The following is a 13,396-nucleotide window of genomic DNA, read 5'->3' as shown; positions in this document are numbered from 1 at the left end:
TTCTTCAGACCGCTCGAAGTAAATTAGCCGAAAAGTACGCGCAGAAAAAAAAAAGAAATTGATGTGCTGGCGCAAAACACTCGCTTTCTGCGCACTCTACAGATGAGTTTTGAAAATAAGCAGTCGGTGAACATAGCACTCTGAGCTGGGGCAGCTACTGCCGAGGTATTAAAAAAAAGTTAGAGAGATTGTGGGACAAGCCTCAGCAGGCAGAACGATCAAGTTCGCACGAGAAGTGGAAGGCGTAAGCGCTTGAGCCGAGCTGGAAATGAGCACGCATACGCGCACAGTGCATACATGTGATGCGCGAATGACTCAGAGTTTGCCGTGCCAACGCCGTGCAAAGCATCGCAACGCATCACTTTGTCGTAACAACTTAACCAGGAATAGATCTTCCCAGCGATGGCATTGCCCCGACATTGAGGTAATAATCAAATATCTGAGATATTGAGTGCCACAACAACGATATGATTACGAGAGACGCCGTAGTGGAGGGCTCTGGAAACTTGGACCTTCTGGAGTTATTTAACATGCACTGACATTGCACAGTACACAGGCTTCTATTATTTCACCTCCATCAAATGTGACTGCGACGGCAGGAATCAAACCCACGGCCTTCGAATCAGCAGCTGAGCTACTGCTCCATCACTCAGATCTAGCTCAAAGGCGACCACAAATGACTTTGTTCGAACAAACTGGTTCTAAGTAAAGGAATAGAAGGATGTGATTGAACTCTTGTAAGCCAAGCTGTTACGAGTGAAACGTTTGTTTGGCTTCGTTTTTCAAGGAACAAACGCACAGCGTTTTAATAAAGTGAGCCTTCTGCTTGTAGTTGTTGGTCTTGATTACCGATGGCAGCGGCTGCAATGGTGTTCATAGGCGCACTTCCGTGCTTTATAACCTTCTCTGCAATGTGCTAATCTGGCCCCCCTTTCTCCTGATGTTTCAGCAGGCAACTTTGCCTTTGCTTGAGATTTCACAGCCTGCATGCTGCGTAGCTCTGCCAACTGGATGACAGGATTCGGCCTTTCGCTTCCGCTCAAGCGCATGCCCAGAGGTCCAGCCGGCGTGAGAATGAGAGAGCAAGAACCTCGTCGCGTGGTGCCTCAACAGTGAGGCCACCTTCATGTTACTGTCCCCGTAAAAATAGCTTTATTCGAAGTACTTGAATTATGATAGAATTACTGTATATAAATCTTATTATGCATCAAGCTGGTCGCTTCATTCAACATGAACAGTGCGTTATCGTTAAATGTTATTTAGTAGGTACTAATTATGACTAAGTAGACAGATCAACTTGAACTTTATTCCTTCACTGTTGGGTCCACTTCCGACAGCCAGTAAAAATGATAACGTGAAAGAACTGCGGTACCTAAATTGCAATGTTCCACACAAAAGAAATCGTTCAAAGCAGAAAAAACAAAATGAATATAACACACCAGGTTGCAGCCTTACAGCCCTCATCAAACTCAGTAAACAACCGTAGCATAAGCTTGTGCAGGGTCCCGCTTCAGGGTTTTGCTCCCTCTCTCTCTTGGGAAACTATGAGTGCGCCCCCCCCCCCCCTCCGTGTACACGCCCATGGTGTCCCGCATCAGGGCCGTCAACACAAGGGATGAAAAAAAAAAGGGGGCAGCATATTTATGGAGTGAATGATGGATAGTGGGGCGAAGCATCCGTCCGTTCATTCGTTCTTGCTTCCATTCGTCCATGCGTGCGTCTGTGGGGCCGCCCGTGCGTCCATCCGCCCGTCCGTGCGTGCGTCTGTTCGTGCGCCCGCACTTTCATCTGTGCGTTCGTCCCTGCTTTCGTCCACGCATCCGCTCCTGCGTCCGTCCATGCGTCCGGGCAGCCATCCGTGCGTACGTCCATGCATCTGTCTGTGTGTCCGTTCGTCCACCTATTCAACACTCCATATACCACCATCTCGCATCTTTTCATCATGTATTCCCCATATAGAAGCACCGCCATCCAGCGGACATTCCACGGACTAAACGAGAGATGGCACACGCACACTTTCTTACGGCCTGCGCTTTGGGTCTACTTCCCACCTTTAACCACCTCGAGTTCATGGTATACACTAGTTCACTGTATTCATGGCACTGCGGCCCAACGCTCACTAAACCTTTTTAAAACCTAGGAGGTTACGCCCAGTGAGTATAGCCTATTCGCCTTTTGAACCACGTTTCATTAAAACCAGTATCTTAACTGGTATGAATATTTGGGTGTTTATATATCCTGTAATGTAACCTCAACAGTATATAAACATTGCATACATTATTAGTATTGCAAACCATATGCTTAGATATTTACGTCAGCCTTTTCCGCCAATCCATCCTCAATTTGTTAATCATGTTCTAAGCCTGCGCCTATACGACGAAAGCTTAAACACGCTGCTTCGGTGTAGTATCTTTGCATGTACAACAATCTCTGCCTAAGAAGTTGTTCGAAATAACTCGTCTCATTTTATTCTCTGACCCCCTGTTCCTTTATCTAAATGGAAGCGCTATTTCAGACGGTCACTTTGCAATTCCACAGAACAAGCATCTTTCTCATTATTGAATGTCAATTAAATGCCGGCCACAGTCCTGAATTTGGGTTCTGAGCAGTACTCGAGTCATTCAATGCTTCTTATGATCGCGAAAGTTTGCCCTCACAATATGGGGCAGCTTCATAAGCAGCCCAAAGCTGCCGCAAAGCGGCGCCAGTGTGCAATATAGGGCGTCCTTTGCATGCCGAAAAGCTTGCGCGGTGCGACATGAGGTGATTTTTGTGGTGCTTATCGTGCATCTGCTACGCTGTTTATCGACACATCTGCATTATTAGTGTGGGAAGATGATGCCGAACACATCTTAGTGCCGGTGGGTAGTTCTGTTTTCAAGAAAATAACAACAACAACAACAACAACAACAAAACGCGTTTTGTTTGCCAAGTGACAAGGAGCAGTGAAGTATACAATAAAACTTGTAGCTGGGCGAGATTATTCATCCTTCAGAGTAAACATGGCATGCGCAAAAAAAAAAAAATGCGGGGACACAGAACAAACAGGACCAGGCGCAAACTTTCAACCGAACTTAACGTTTGCGCCTGCCCCTGTTCTTTCTGTTTTGCTGTCTTTTCTCCCTCTCTCTCTCCTTTTTTTTTCTTTTTACGCAAACCAGTTTCTCTTGGAGCAGCGCGAGATATTGAAAGGGGACCGCAACGCTGTTAGGCAATGATGATCCGAAATTGTGAATCATTGAGTCGGCAGAATGTGCACGAAGCACATGGTCACTGACTGCGATTTCAGTTTAAATGGCTTGAATTTCGCTCACAGGTAGTATCACATTGGCGAAAAATTTATAGCTGGCGAATGACCTGTCTAATTTCCTTGGTCACTAGACGAAAGCATTCTACAGAAGCAGCCCGTGCAGTAATGATGTGTTGATTTCCTGTTAAAGTACATCTCGCTGTTTAACGGGACATTGAACAGCCGCCTTTGGCAAACACCTGACTTTTGCGCAGTCAATAAATCGCGATTTCTTATAGATGAATGCTGGTGCAACAACGGAGATGCATGCCTTCACAAGTGCGAAGGTGGTCAAAATTTCCGAAGCCTTCCACTATAGCGTCTCTCACAACGACATCGTGGTTTTGGAACGTTATATTATATTATTGTTAATTTTTTCCTTACTTGACACAATTTGTATTTCTCACGTAGCATTTCACCGTGTTCACGCTGGCGGTCATCTTACAGTTGCAACGGCGACACACACACACACACACACACACACACACACACACACACACACACACACACACACACACACACACACACACACACACACACACACACACACACACACACACAAATCGCTATATGTTGCAAAGCAATCTGCGTGGAAGCTGTCAATAGAAACAGCCACGGCGATTTTTATACATCTGATATACTTTTCTTGTATGTGTGACCGATATTGAAAGCGGTGATTGTAATTCTGTTATCGCGCCCGCGCAAGACGCACGAATTCATTAGTGGGAAAGTGGTGGACTTTTAACTATACGGAATGCATCCACGAGAAGTCTCTTATCTATGCGGGTACGCTACCAGCATTACTCTGGGACGGCTTTTTTCTTTTTTACAAACACACAAAGCATTGTGTGCAAACCCTCTTTTAGAAGTTTATGAAACACACACCACACACAAACACGGGGAAAACGTACCACCAGAGTTCACTACAAAAAAAAAAAAAAACCACTCCCCCGCCCCCCATGGCGCGGGACAACGATGTTGCGGACTCAAGCGCCGGGAAATTGCGCGAAGAGGGAATCTACCAGCGGGTTTTTGGTGTATGCAGTGTTGAAAATAAGCAACACGCATCTCACGATCTGCTTGCTATACGCGGTTCACAGACGGTAGCAGTTACATCTATAGTGACTCTGAAGCTTGCGACGGCCACCGCGATGGTTTAATGTCTGTGGTGCTTCACTACTGACATGATTGAATCTCGGCTGCGGCGACTGCATTTTCGATGGAGGCGGAAATACTTGAGGCCCGTGTGGTAGGATTTAGGTGCACGTTTAAGAACCCCAGGTGGTCGAAATTTCCGGAGCCCTCCAGTACGATAACACTATACACCGTGGCTTTGGAGACGCGAAACCCCGATAACTAATGGTATTATTAGCAAATATGCGGCACAAGTGGTACTTGCCAATGGCCCACGGGGTCTATTCCAACCAACATTAATGTTGGCATCAACTGCCACGTTTATACGCAATTCGCGAAGAGCGCTCGGGCAAGGTTGCTTTCCCGCATCAAGCGTGTTTGTGCGGAGAAGGACGCTTTTTTAAGCATGCGCGCTACGAGTTTGGTGTCGTGGCTGAGGGAGAGTGGTCATAATGACCAGATAAATATTTATGCAAAATACAGCTATATGACACTGCGCTTGATCCACCTTGAGGCTTACGCTCAACAGAATGCACCTCCTGGGATGCGAGCCAGCCAAACTTTGGTTGCAATCACAGAAAGGAGACAGCTATCTTGCTTTGCAAGCTACCCACTAAAACATTTTCTATAAACATGTAAGTTTATGTAATTAACTGATTCGACAATATATGATATTATATGCTTTTGTGCAGCATGTTAAACATTGTTTCATGACAATTTTTTTTTCGTTCAAGAGCTTAGTTGTAGTACACGAGTTCTCATTCAGTACAGTAGAACTTTATTGCAGTACAAAATAGCGCAGATAATTGGGGCAGCTACGCACCAGTTGTGCGATGACTGAGTAGACAGACAACAGAGTTGTTCCTGTTTACCTCCTCTTGTGGTTCAAACCCACTGTGGGGTATTGGCCAGGAATTGAGTGGTCTTGTAATATTTTGCGGAATTTTAGAGTAAGTGACGTTTCCCTTCCATCCCTTCTTTATATATATATATATATATATATATATATATATATATATATATATATATATATATATATATATATATATATATATATATATATATAGTGAGATCCAACAGACAATAATGCCAAGGAAAGTATAGAGGACGTAATTAGATCGAATTGTACTGATGTAAATGTGAAGAAAGAACAGAACCTGCGACTGACCTACATTGGCGGCAATCCCCCCAGCCACATTATAGAGTATATATATATGAATTCAACGTGAGAGTGTCAGTCAGCGCCACCACTAGCCATGGCGCCGAGTGTGGCACACTCTTTATGAGCCTGTTTGGCGTCACGTAGCACGTGAGCTTATGAACTGGCAGCTGACCAATAGTCCCTCGTATACAACCTAAAGGCACGAAGTCTGCCAGTACGAGACCCTCGTTAATGAATTCAGGAAAGAATTCTATACCTTAGGGCTCGTTTTTCCGTGTTTCACACAATATTAATGAGATGTAACAAGCAATGATGCCAAGGAAAGTATAGGGGAAGTTATTAGACCGAACTGTAATGCAAATGTGGAGGTTCGGTTTCTGCCCACGGAAAGTTCACCCATTTTTCTTTCTTAGCACTTATATTAAAACTCGATCTAATAACTTCCCTCATATTTTCATTGGCATTATTGTCGGTTAGATCTCATTATTATTGTGTGAAACACGAAAAAACAAGCCCTTAAGTATACACTTCTTTCCTTACACACACACATATACACACACACACACACACACACACATATATATATATATATATATATATATATATATATATATATATATATATATATATATATATATATATATATATATATATATATATATATATATATATATAGAGAGAGAGAGAGAGAGAGAGAGAGAGAGAGAGAGATAAAAAAAGGTGGGACATAACTTCTTGGACGCTGGTAAATAATATAACTAAAAAGAAGACACGTCGTAAAACAAGACGGTTTCTTACAGTTTTGGCCGTGGGACGAGCCTTCGTCAAAATTCTGATAAAGGCAAGCCTCACAGCCAAAACGGTAGGAAACCATTACGTTTTTCGACGTGTGTCTTATCTCAGTCTATATGTGGGTGTGTAGCTATGCTCTTTCACGCTTTGCCCTCCTCACCCTCACTTCTATTTTGCACCTCCTTGCTGTAATATACTATACGTTGCAACAGTTTACTTTCTTTCTCTTGATGTCTTGCTCTGATTTTTCAAACATTTTGTGTTGCCTTTCTTTCTTTACTCTCTCTGTACTTGTTTTATCGCCCACCATAGTTATTGCCTCCCACACCAGATAAGTAGGCCCACGTGTTCTGGGGGCAAGGAAGATCGAGAAGAAACGCCAAGTGCCGAGGCCAAGCTACGTGCTAAAGGTAGAGGTTGATCATGATGATGATGGCTTTTGTTCACTATACACAGCCTAATTTCGGGCTTAAACAGCTCCGCTGTTAAAGAAATATAGAATGAAAAACAGCATGTCAGCACAGAACAAGCAGCGTCTTCATGCAGCCAGCTGTAAGCTCTCTCAAGGTGCCCGCAAGAACAGCTTTGAGTTACCGGCTAGAGAATAAATCATCCCATTTTATGAAGTAGCGAAACACACTGCACATTCTGAAGGCAAAATGTGTACCAGCACAGCTTTACAAATTATTATTGCTGTAGCAAATGAAGAATAGGATGCTGAATATTGTTGATCCATTTGTAACGGGTTGGAAGGCGTACTGACATGATTTGAAAACACCGCAAAAAGGACATTTTTTTTTTGTTTCCTTGTTACGCAATGTCAATGCTCTCCACACACGGGAGTGAGAAAACACGTATAACACATTTTATTTTGATCTTAAAGTTTCCAAGCTAGCTCCTCTGCAATGGACATTATCCAGACAAGTCATCACAGTTCCCAAGTTTGCGAACTCTGCGTCCTCAAAGCGACATAAATAGCAAAAATTATTGTCAGGGTAACAACTGCATGACAATTTACACATAGCTGTTTACCTGCACCACGAACAGATGACAGATTTGTCGCTAGTACGTTGCCAGCTGAAGTCTTCTCATGACGTCACATTGCTATGACACGTCACTGAAAAGCCAGCCCCTTGATATAAAATCGAAAGTTTTAATTTATTACTTTTTTTTCAAGTAGCACTAATAAAAATATATTTAGGGCATTCCCAAGCACCACAATACTCGTTACAAATTTCTTGAAACCAGTACTTTTATTCAAAGCAACATTGTAAAAAATTATTAAAATTTGTGTCAGTACTTGTGTAAACTACCCACTCATTCGCAATTGACATAGTGCAACACTTGTTGCGATGCGGCCACACAATACATTTATGAACATGATTTTACACCGGACTAAATGCTTGCTTGTGCAGGCTCTTTTTCCAAAAAAAAAGATTCAAGGACTGGCGTCACTATATGGTAAACAGCTTGCGACTCAGAAGGCTTGGGGTTCAAATCTGGCTTGAACCCTGCTTTCTTCTTCTTCTAAATGTTCGCGATAGCTGTGAGGGAAAGCAACTACACCACTGAAATAGGAATGCTGTTGAGAGCTGTAAAATTCACCAGTGAGGGAGCAAAGATAAGTGATGTGGCAATTTCATTTGTTATTGTTTTTTTGAGCTATTTTCCACACTTCAAGAAGTGAATAATTGAGCTGTGTTCGAATTGCAATAGACAACCAGGCAACAACACCATGTCGCATATCCAGTGCACCAGAACACATTTTCAGCAGATAACATCGAATAAAGACTGCAATGATCTTTTCGATAGCACAAGCACAGATATTTCGGGCCATGACATCATTTCCAATCCTCGCTGTTCATTCAGAACTCTCGACCTTCGAAACAAACACTATAAGCAATATTGCCCTGGCCTTCCAATCAGAAGACTCGTTGTGCTGCAGCGCTGCCCAGTCTTCATTATTTAAGCAATGGCAGTGCATCTTATTATTAATTTGTTTATTTATATACATATACATGTGAATATCTCCCATTTTGTCTGCTTCATTATAGTACGTTTGAGGGAGTATTCCATGATCTTTTTTGCATAACAAAAAACATTGTAAAAGGGCTCTATTACATGGGAAACTGTGCATTACAAAAATCAACAGCGCCTGAACAAAAACTTCCTTGAACGACTGTGAAATACTGTTTGCATTCACACTCTGCACAACCCTTTAGTGAACCAGCAAAGTTATGGCTTGGTCTAAGATACGCAAGTTTATATCAGCAAGATCATTTCCTTCAATTAGGACAGGAGAGATAGCTATACGACAGTGTGCTTTTCTAAGCCATCAGCACAATCACTCACAGCTGCCACTTCACCCAGCTCTTTAGTCCCCTTGCTAACATCAACACCACCATCTGTCCTTGGTGTTTCACTTGCTAGCGAACACGAAACTTTGTTCTCATCAAGCGATCTCGGGACTTGTGGCTGCTGGCACCCACCACAAGCATTCTCATTCTCTTGCACCAACACAGTGCTACCAGGTTTAGCTGATATCTTTTTAAGTGGCTTCTTAGCCGGTTGCTTCAGCAGTGCTTCTTTGGTGGTTGTATTTCGGACCAAAGGACTCTTTGGTCTCCTACCAGGTGAAGGCTGTCTTCGAGATGTCTTTCCGAGCCGAGGTGGAGATGGCGAATGCCTATCAGTTCTATAATGCCGTCGAAGCACTGGAGAATAACGCTCTCGCAAGCGGTGATGCGTACTTCTATGCTCGGGGCTACGGCGATGATGGCTCGGAATTCTGTATCTTTCAATGTGATGCCCAAGGTGGTCATGCATCCTGTGAGACTGAGAGTGTGGCCTTGGAGAGTGCGGCCGAGGCGGAGGTGAGGTCGAGAGCGACCGAGAACGAGATCTACGCCGTTTTGCAGGCAGGTGGCCAAAATCTCTCGGACTACGATATCTCCTGTTTTCAACTGCTAGGCCATGTCCAGGAGAGCTATGTTTAAGAGGCTTGTCTACAGTAGTTCTGCTCTCAAGCGCTCGCTTGCTGCACCCTGGTCCACTGGGAGATTTCCTGCACTTGATTCCCAAACGTTCCCTAGGTTGGAGTTGTTCCAAACGTTTGCTCAACCCAACCGTAGTCTCGCTGAATGGTGATGATAATCTACCACCAGGGTGCCTTACAGGCACCACATTCTTGGGTGGCCCGCTAATCTTAGCAACATCAGACTTCATTGCAGGCGATTCTGTTCGCTCATTTTCAGCTTTGGTTTGTCTCCTTTGAGTGGCTACTTCACCCTCAAGAGGTGGTGTTCTCTCGAGAGTGCTATCCCCTGGATATTCCTCAGGTGGTGTGCGTGGTCCTTTAACAACCTTCCTTGCTTTTGGCGGAGTATCAGGGATCTCTCCAGCCTCTAGTTCTGTTTCATCTAGAGGTGATGTTCGCGGTCCCTTAGGTTCATTTTTATGGCTGAGTTGGGGAGAATCATAATGCTTATCAACAGACTCTTCAGGCCAGCCTTGATGCGGATTGCACAGTTTTTCATAAACGTTGCTGCCTGTGTATGGTGGTGTCCTTGGCTCTTTCACACGTGGCTCCCACTCCCAGTGCTCCAGTGGCATGTCTGATCTCAAAGCATCCCTTCTTTCATTGTGTTGTGCTGCCCTAGCAGGCCTTTCAGTAAATGCAGTTCGCTCAGACGCTCTTCTCTTTTTCAATGGTGAGAAACCAGTCCTACTGTATGCTTCAAGCCTTCTTGGTCGCTTGGAAGGAGAGCCGATTACATTCCTAATGCTATTTTTGACTAGCCTTCTTGCATTCATTTGTGCTGCAGACTTTGTCGGGGTGACCACTCCTCTTTTTGAAACACTTTCATTTTTCTTTGGTGTGACTGCCAATGCAGGAACCCTGCTGAACTCAGTCCTGTCCCGAGGCCTTACGCTGTTGTACTGATAAAGTCGCTGCAAGTCCACGGACATATCAGCCTTTGCTTTAGTTGGCGTTGTTGGCTGTGGACGACGAGTGCGCTCTTGAAAGGGAGAGTTACGGGAGGTTTCTGCAGTGGGTGTTCTAGGCAAGTCCCGTGATGGTTCACTTCGCACTTGATAACGATGTCGTGTATCTCTCGCGGCTTTAGTATCAAGCGGTGAGTTTTGTAATGGCTGGTTTGGACCACAGGAAGAGTGTTGAGGAGTATAATCGTAAGTGCTTTGTGCACTCATGGCTGCTGATGAATTGTACTGCTGTTGTGAACCTTTGCTTGCAGCAGCATGTGGTGAGTTTTGAGGCCTTTGGTTCCTTTTAAACACAAGGTTGTCTAACCTGCAAGGACAAACATATTACATTCGTGACACCAACAATGATGTGAAAATACTGACTGACACAGCAAGGATGTTCATCACAAGCAGTCAAGTCTTGCAACAAGTTTGTAAGAAAAGGCATTACAGGAGGCTGCATTATCGCTGTTCTGTTTTTGATTGAGCAATACACCTGTCACTTCAAGGCACTCAGTAAACTGCAATGCAATCTGCAAAATATGTACCACAGCCACTTGAAGATTTCTTCGTTCATATGCTTAAACGGTCTAAACCATCAATGAACTCCCTGCCAATAACAATTGTATCAACAAAGAAGAGATGCTCTCCGCATTGCAAAAGGAGCAACAAGAATATACACACTGAAACATAGAAGCAATATTATTGAACGAAGGATTAATGTTTTTTCTTCTTTTTTTTTTAAAGCAGGGTTTCCTAAAAAGGCAACCGCAAGAAAGATCAGTCATCTCAGGTGATGTAGAAAAAAATGTCCAAATAAATTGCTCAATGGTAACGTACTCTATTCATTCTGTAGTACAAAACAAACACTTCAATAATAAAAAGACACAGTGCCAAACAAAAATGGCACAAATGTATATGACAGAAATATAAGCAAGCTAAACTATTAAATGTTGTAATAGAGTACAAACAAATTTTTGCTAAGACATGTACCTACCTTCGTTTCAAATTTACAATTTCTTTGTCCTTTGAGTCCATAAGGTGTTTTGCTGTCCTAAACAGGACAGAAATATTATGCCTCAGCACCTCATTCTCTCTTTTCAAAGCAGCCATAGTTCTTTGTACACCAGCCGACGCTGCAGAAGCATCGGGCTTGACATTATGTGCAACCTGTAATTGAAAGGCAGGAAGCCAGCCACTCAAACCACTGAAACAACAACAAAAAGAAAACAGTTGTGAGCATCAACTAGGTCGCAGTTACAGTTAACGAGAGCATTGCTGCCCAAATACACCTATAATTCTGAGATAGAGGGCAGGCTGAAAATAAAGATGTTTTTACGGTGTTTATCTAGTGTGCATTACTGGATGCAAACTAGTATAAAACAGCTAGACATCAGCAGAGAGAGAATGTCCAGAGTTGCTTCAAGTTGGGTGTGCAGTTGAATAGCATTTCTTAGCTTGAGCATGTTCGAACACAGCAATAAGCTCCCAATTCTCTCACGAATGATGTGGCATGGGAAAGCGCAACTGAAATATCAAGTGCGTGATGAAACAGATATGTCAACCCTGTTACCATTTTTACAATGTTTTGCTAAGGGGGCTGAAACCTGTTTCATGTAAGGTTGTTATCTCTTACACTTTGTGTCATGCACAAGGACTGAACTAAATTGGGAGGTGTCTCCAGAGAAATGCACCGACAAGGACACAGTAAGAAAGACTGCACGCTGCTAGCACTTCCAACAATGTATCATCTTTCTTCCTGTGTCTTTGTCAGTGCATTTCACTGGAAACCCTCCTCTAACTGAGCTAACTTCAATTGTCAGCGACTGCAATATGTTGACTAGTAGTGCGACTCAAACATGTCGGTATAATGCAAGGCAATCATATTGAATGCTCAGAAAACGCTTCTGAAGCATAAAATGTATGGTAAATCTGCATGTATCTAGAATAGGTGATGTTTGCCTACCTTGGACAGCATCAAATAATGAAATTTTTATTGATGTACCTGTTACGCAGTTTTATATTGTCGACTCTGGTTTGAAATGTACTCTGGGTGTTTTTGATAGAGGAACTTTGTATTGTGGCTGTACCAACCAGATGTGCCAAGGAGAGCTTACCAAACTTGCCGCTGGTCGAGGTGCAGCGACAGTCTTCGTAATGTGGTCTTTTTGAGCTGGGTTAGGCTGACTTGGTGACCCAGAAGGGACCAACGATGCAATCTCGGCAACTACAGCCGATGGGTTGTCTTCAGTGTCATCACTCACGGAAGATGACCTGGCGTGGTCGAAATACGTGCCAGTGGCGCTTCCTTGTAACCGGTTTTCGCTCTTTACAGGCGAGAGTTGTTTTGGTAGCACAGATGCGTCCAACAGATCCAATTTGGCAGCAGACGCCACGTGCGAGTCGGGGGCATCGGATGTGCTTTCCGAACAGTATTCGCCAAGGCCAGAATAAATGTCCGCATCGCCATCATCTTCCATCGAGTCAACGGCAAATGTATTTTCTTTCAACGCCAGGTATTCAACACGCGTAGCGAAGACGGATCAGTTGTAGTTCCTCGCCCTCAAATGTGATCAAACAAGCACAATCACAGTCGCACCTGGCCACAGCGATATGCGCGCATGGAGTGTGGAGTCAGTGCCAGCTGAAACTTAAAAAAAAAAAAAGTGATGGCAGCGACGGGGGGAGGGGGGACGTTCAAATAAACTTTCTAGCAATGGGATCAGCGATACTTGCTACCAACCATGCAGCAAGTCTCATGGCGAAAGCCGTCACAGGGATCGATCGGAGGATTACAAAGGCAAAATAAGTAAAAACACGTCACAGACAAGCTTTTAAGGCGACCTCACTGTGCCGGTTAAGTTAAGGCATATTAGACTAAGGCCAAATAAAAATGAGCACTAGCCTCCACTTGCGAAGCGCTGGCGAAGCAGACAATTCGCGCCATTGTACACGCAAAGAGGATAATGTTAACAGCAAGAGCATAAACTAATTATGACTTTTTATTGAGCAATTTATCAGTAGCAAATAAATTA

General features: G+C 43.7%; 1 protein-coding gene across 3 annotated transcripts; it reads right to left on the bottom strand.

Annotated features, from left to right (window-relative positions):
- Positions 1–7,611: 7,611 nt before the first annotated feature.
- Positions 7,612–13,335, bottom strand: LOC119174950 (uncharacterized). Of its 3 annotated transcripts, XM_075894905.1 has the most exons (4): positions 13,105–13,335; positions 12,479–13,011; positions 11,359–11,531; positions 7,612–10,689 (listed from the first exon to the last, which is right to left on the bottom strand). In XM_075894905.1, exons 2-4 carry the CDS (start codon positions 12,839–12,841, stop codon positions 8,685–8,687), a joined length of 2,541 nt encoding a protein of 846 aa, XP_075751020.1. In that variant the 5' UTR covers positions 12,842–13,011; positions 13,105–13,335; the 3' UTR covers positions 7,612–8,684. The 3 variants fall into 3 exon arrangements, with proteins under 3 accessions (XP_075751020.1, XP_075751019.1, XP_075751021.1); XM_075894904.1 differs by having other exon boundaries at positions 12,479–13,335; XM_075894906.1 differs by lacking the exon at positions 13,105–13,335 and having other exon boundaries at positions 11,359–11,568; positions 12,479–12,612.
- Positions 13,336–13,396: the final 61 nt, after the last annotated feature.

Source organism: Rhipicephalus microplus, chromosome 5 (assembly GCF_043290135.1).
Source record: "Rhipicephalus microplus isolate Deutch F79 chromosome 5, USDA_Rmic, whole genome shotgun sequence".
NCBI lineage: Eukaryota > Metazoa > Arthropoda > Arachnida > Ixodida > Ixodidae > Rhipicephalus > Rhipicephalus microplus.
This window is presented reverse-complemented; position numbering and strand designations above follow the sequence as displayed.

Bases quoted from the DNA above. Each gene is read 5' to 3' on its own strand.
- LOC119174950 (XM_075894904.1), bottom strand. From the start codon at position 12,841: ATGGAAGATGATGGCGATGCGGACATTTATTCTGGCCTTGGCGAATAC. The intron at 11,532-12,478 runs GTAAGCTCTCCT...TTTCAATTACAG, and splicing joins CTCGACCAGCGGCAAGTTTG to GTTGCACATAATGTCAAGCC. The intron at 10,690-11,358 runs GTAGGTACATGT...TTGTCCTTGCAG, and splicing joins ATTGTAAATTTGAAACGAAG to GTTAGACAACCTTGTGTTTA.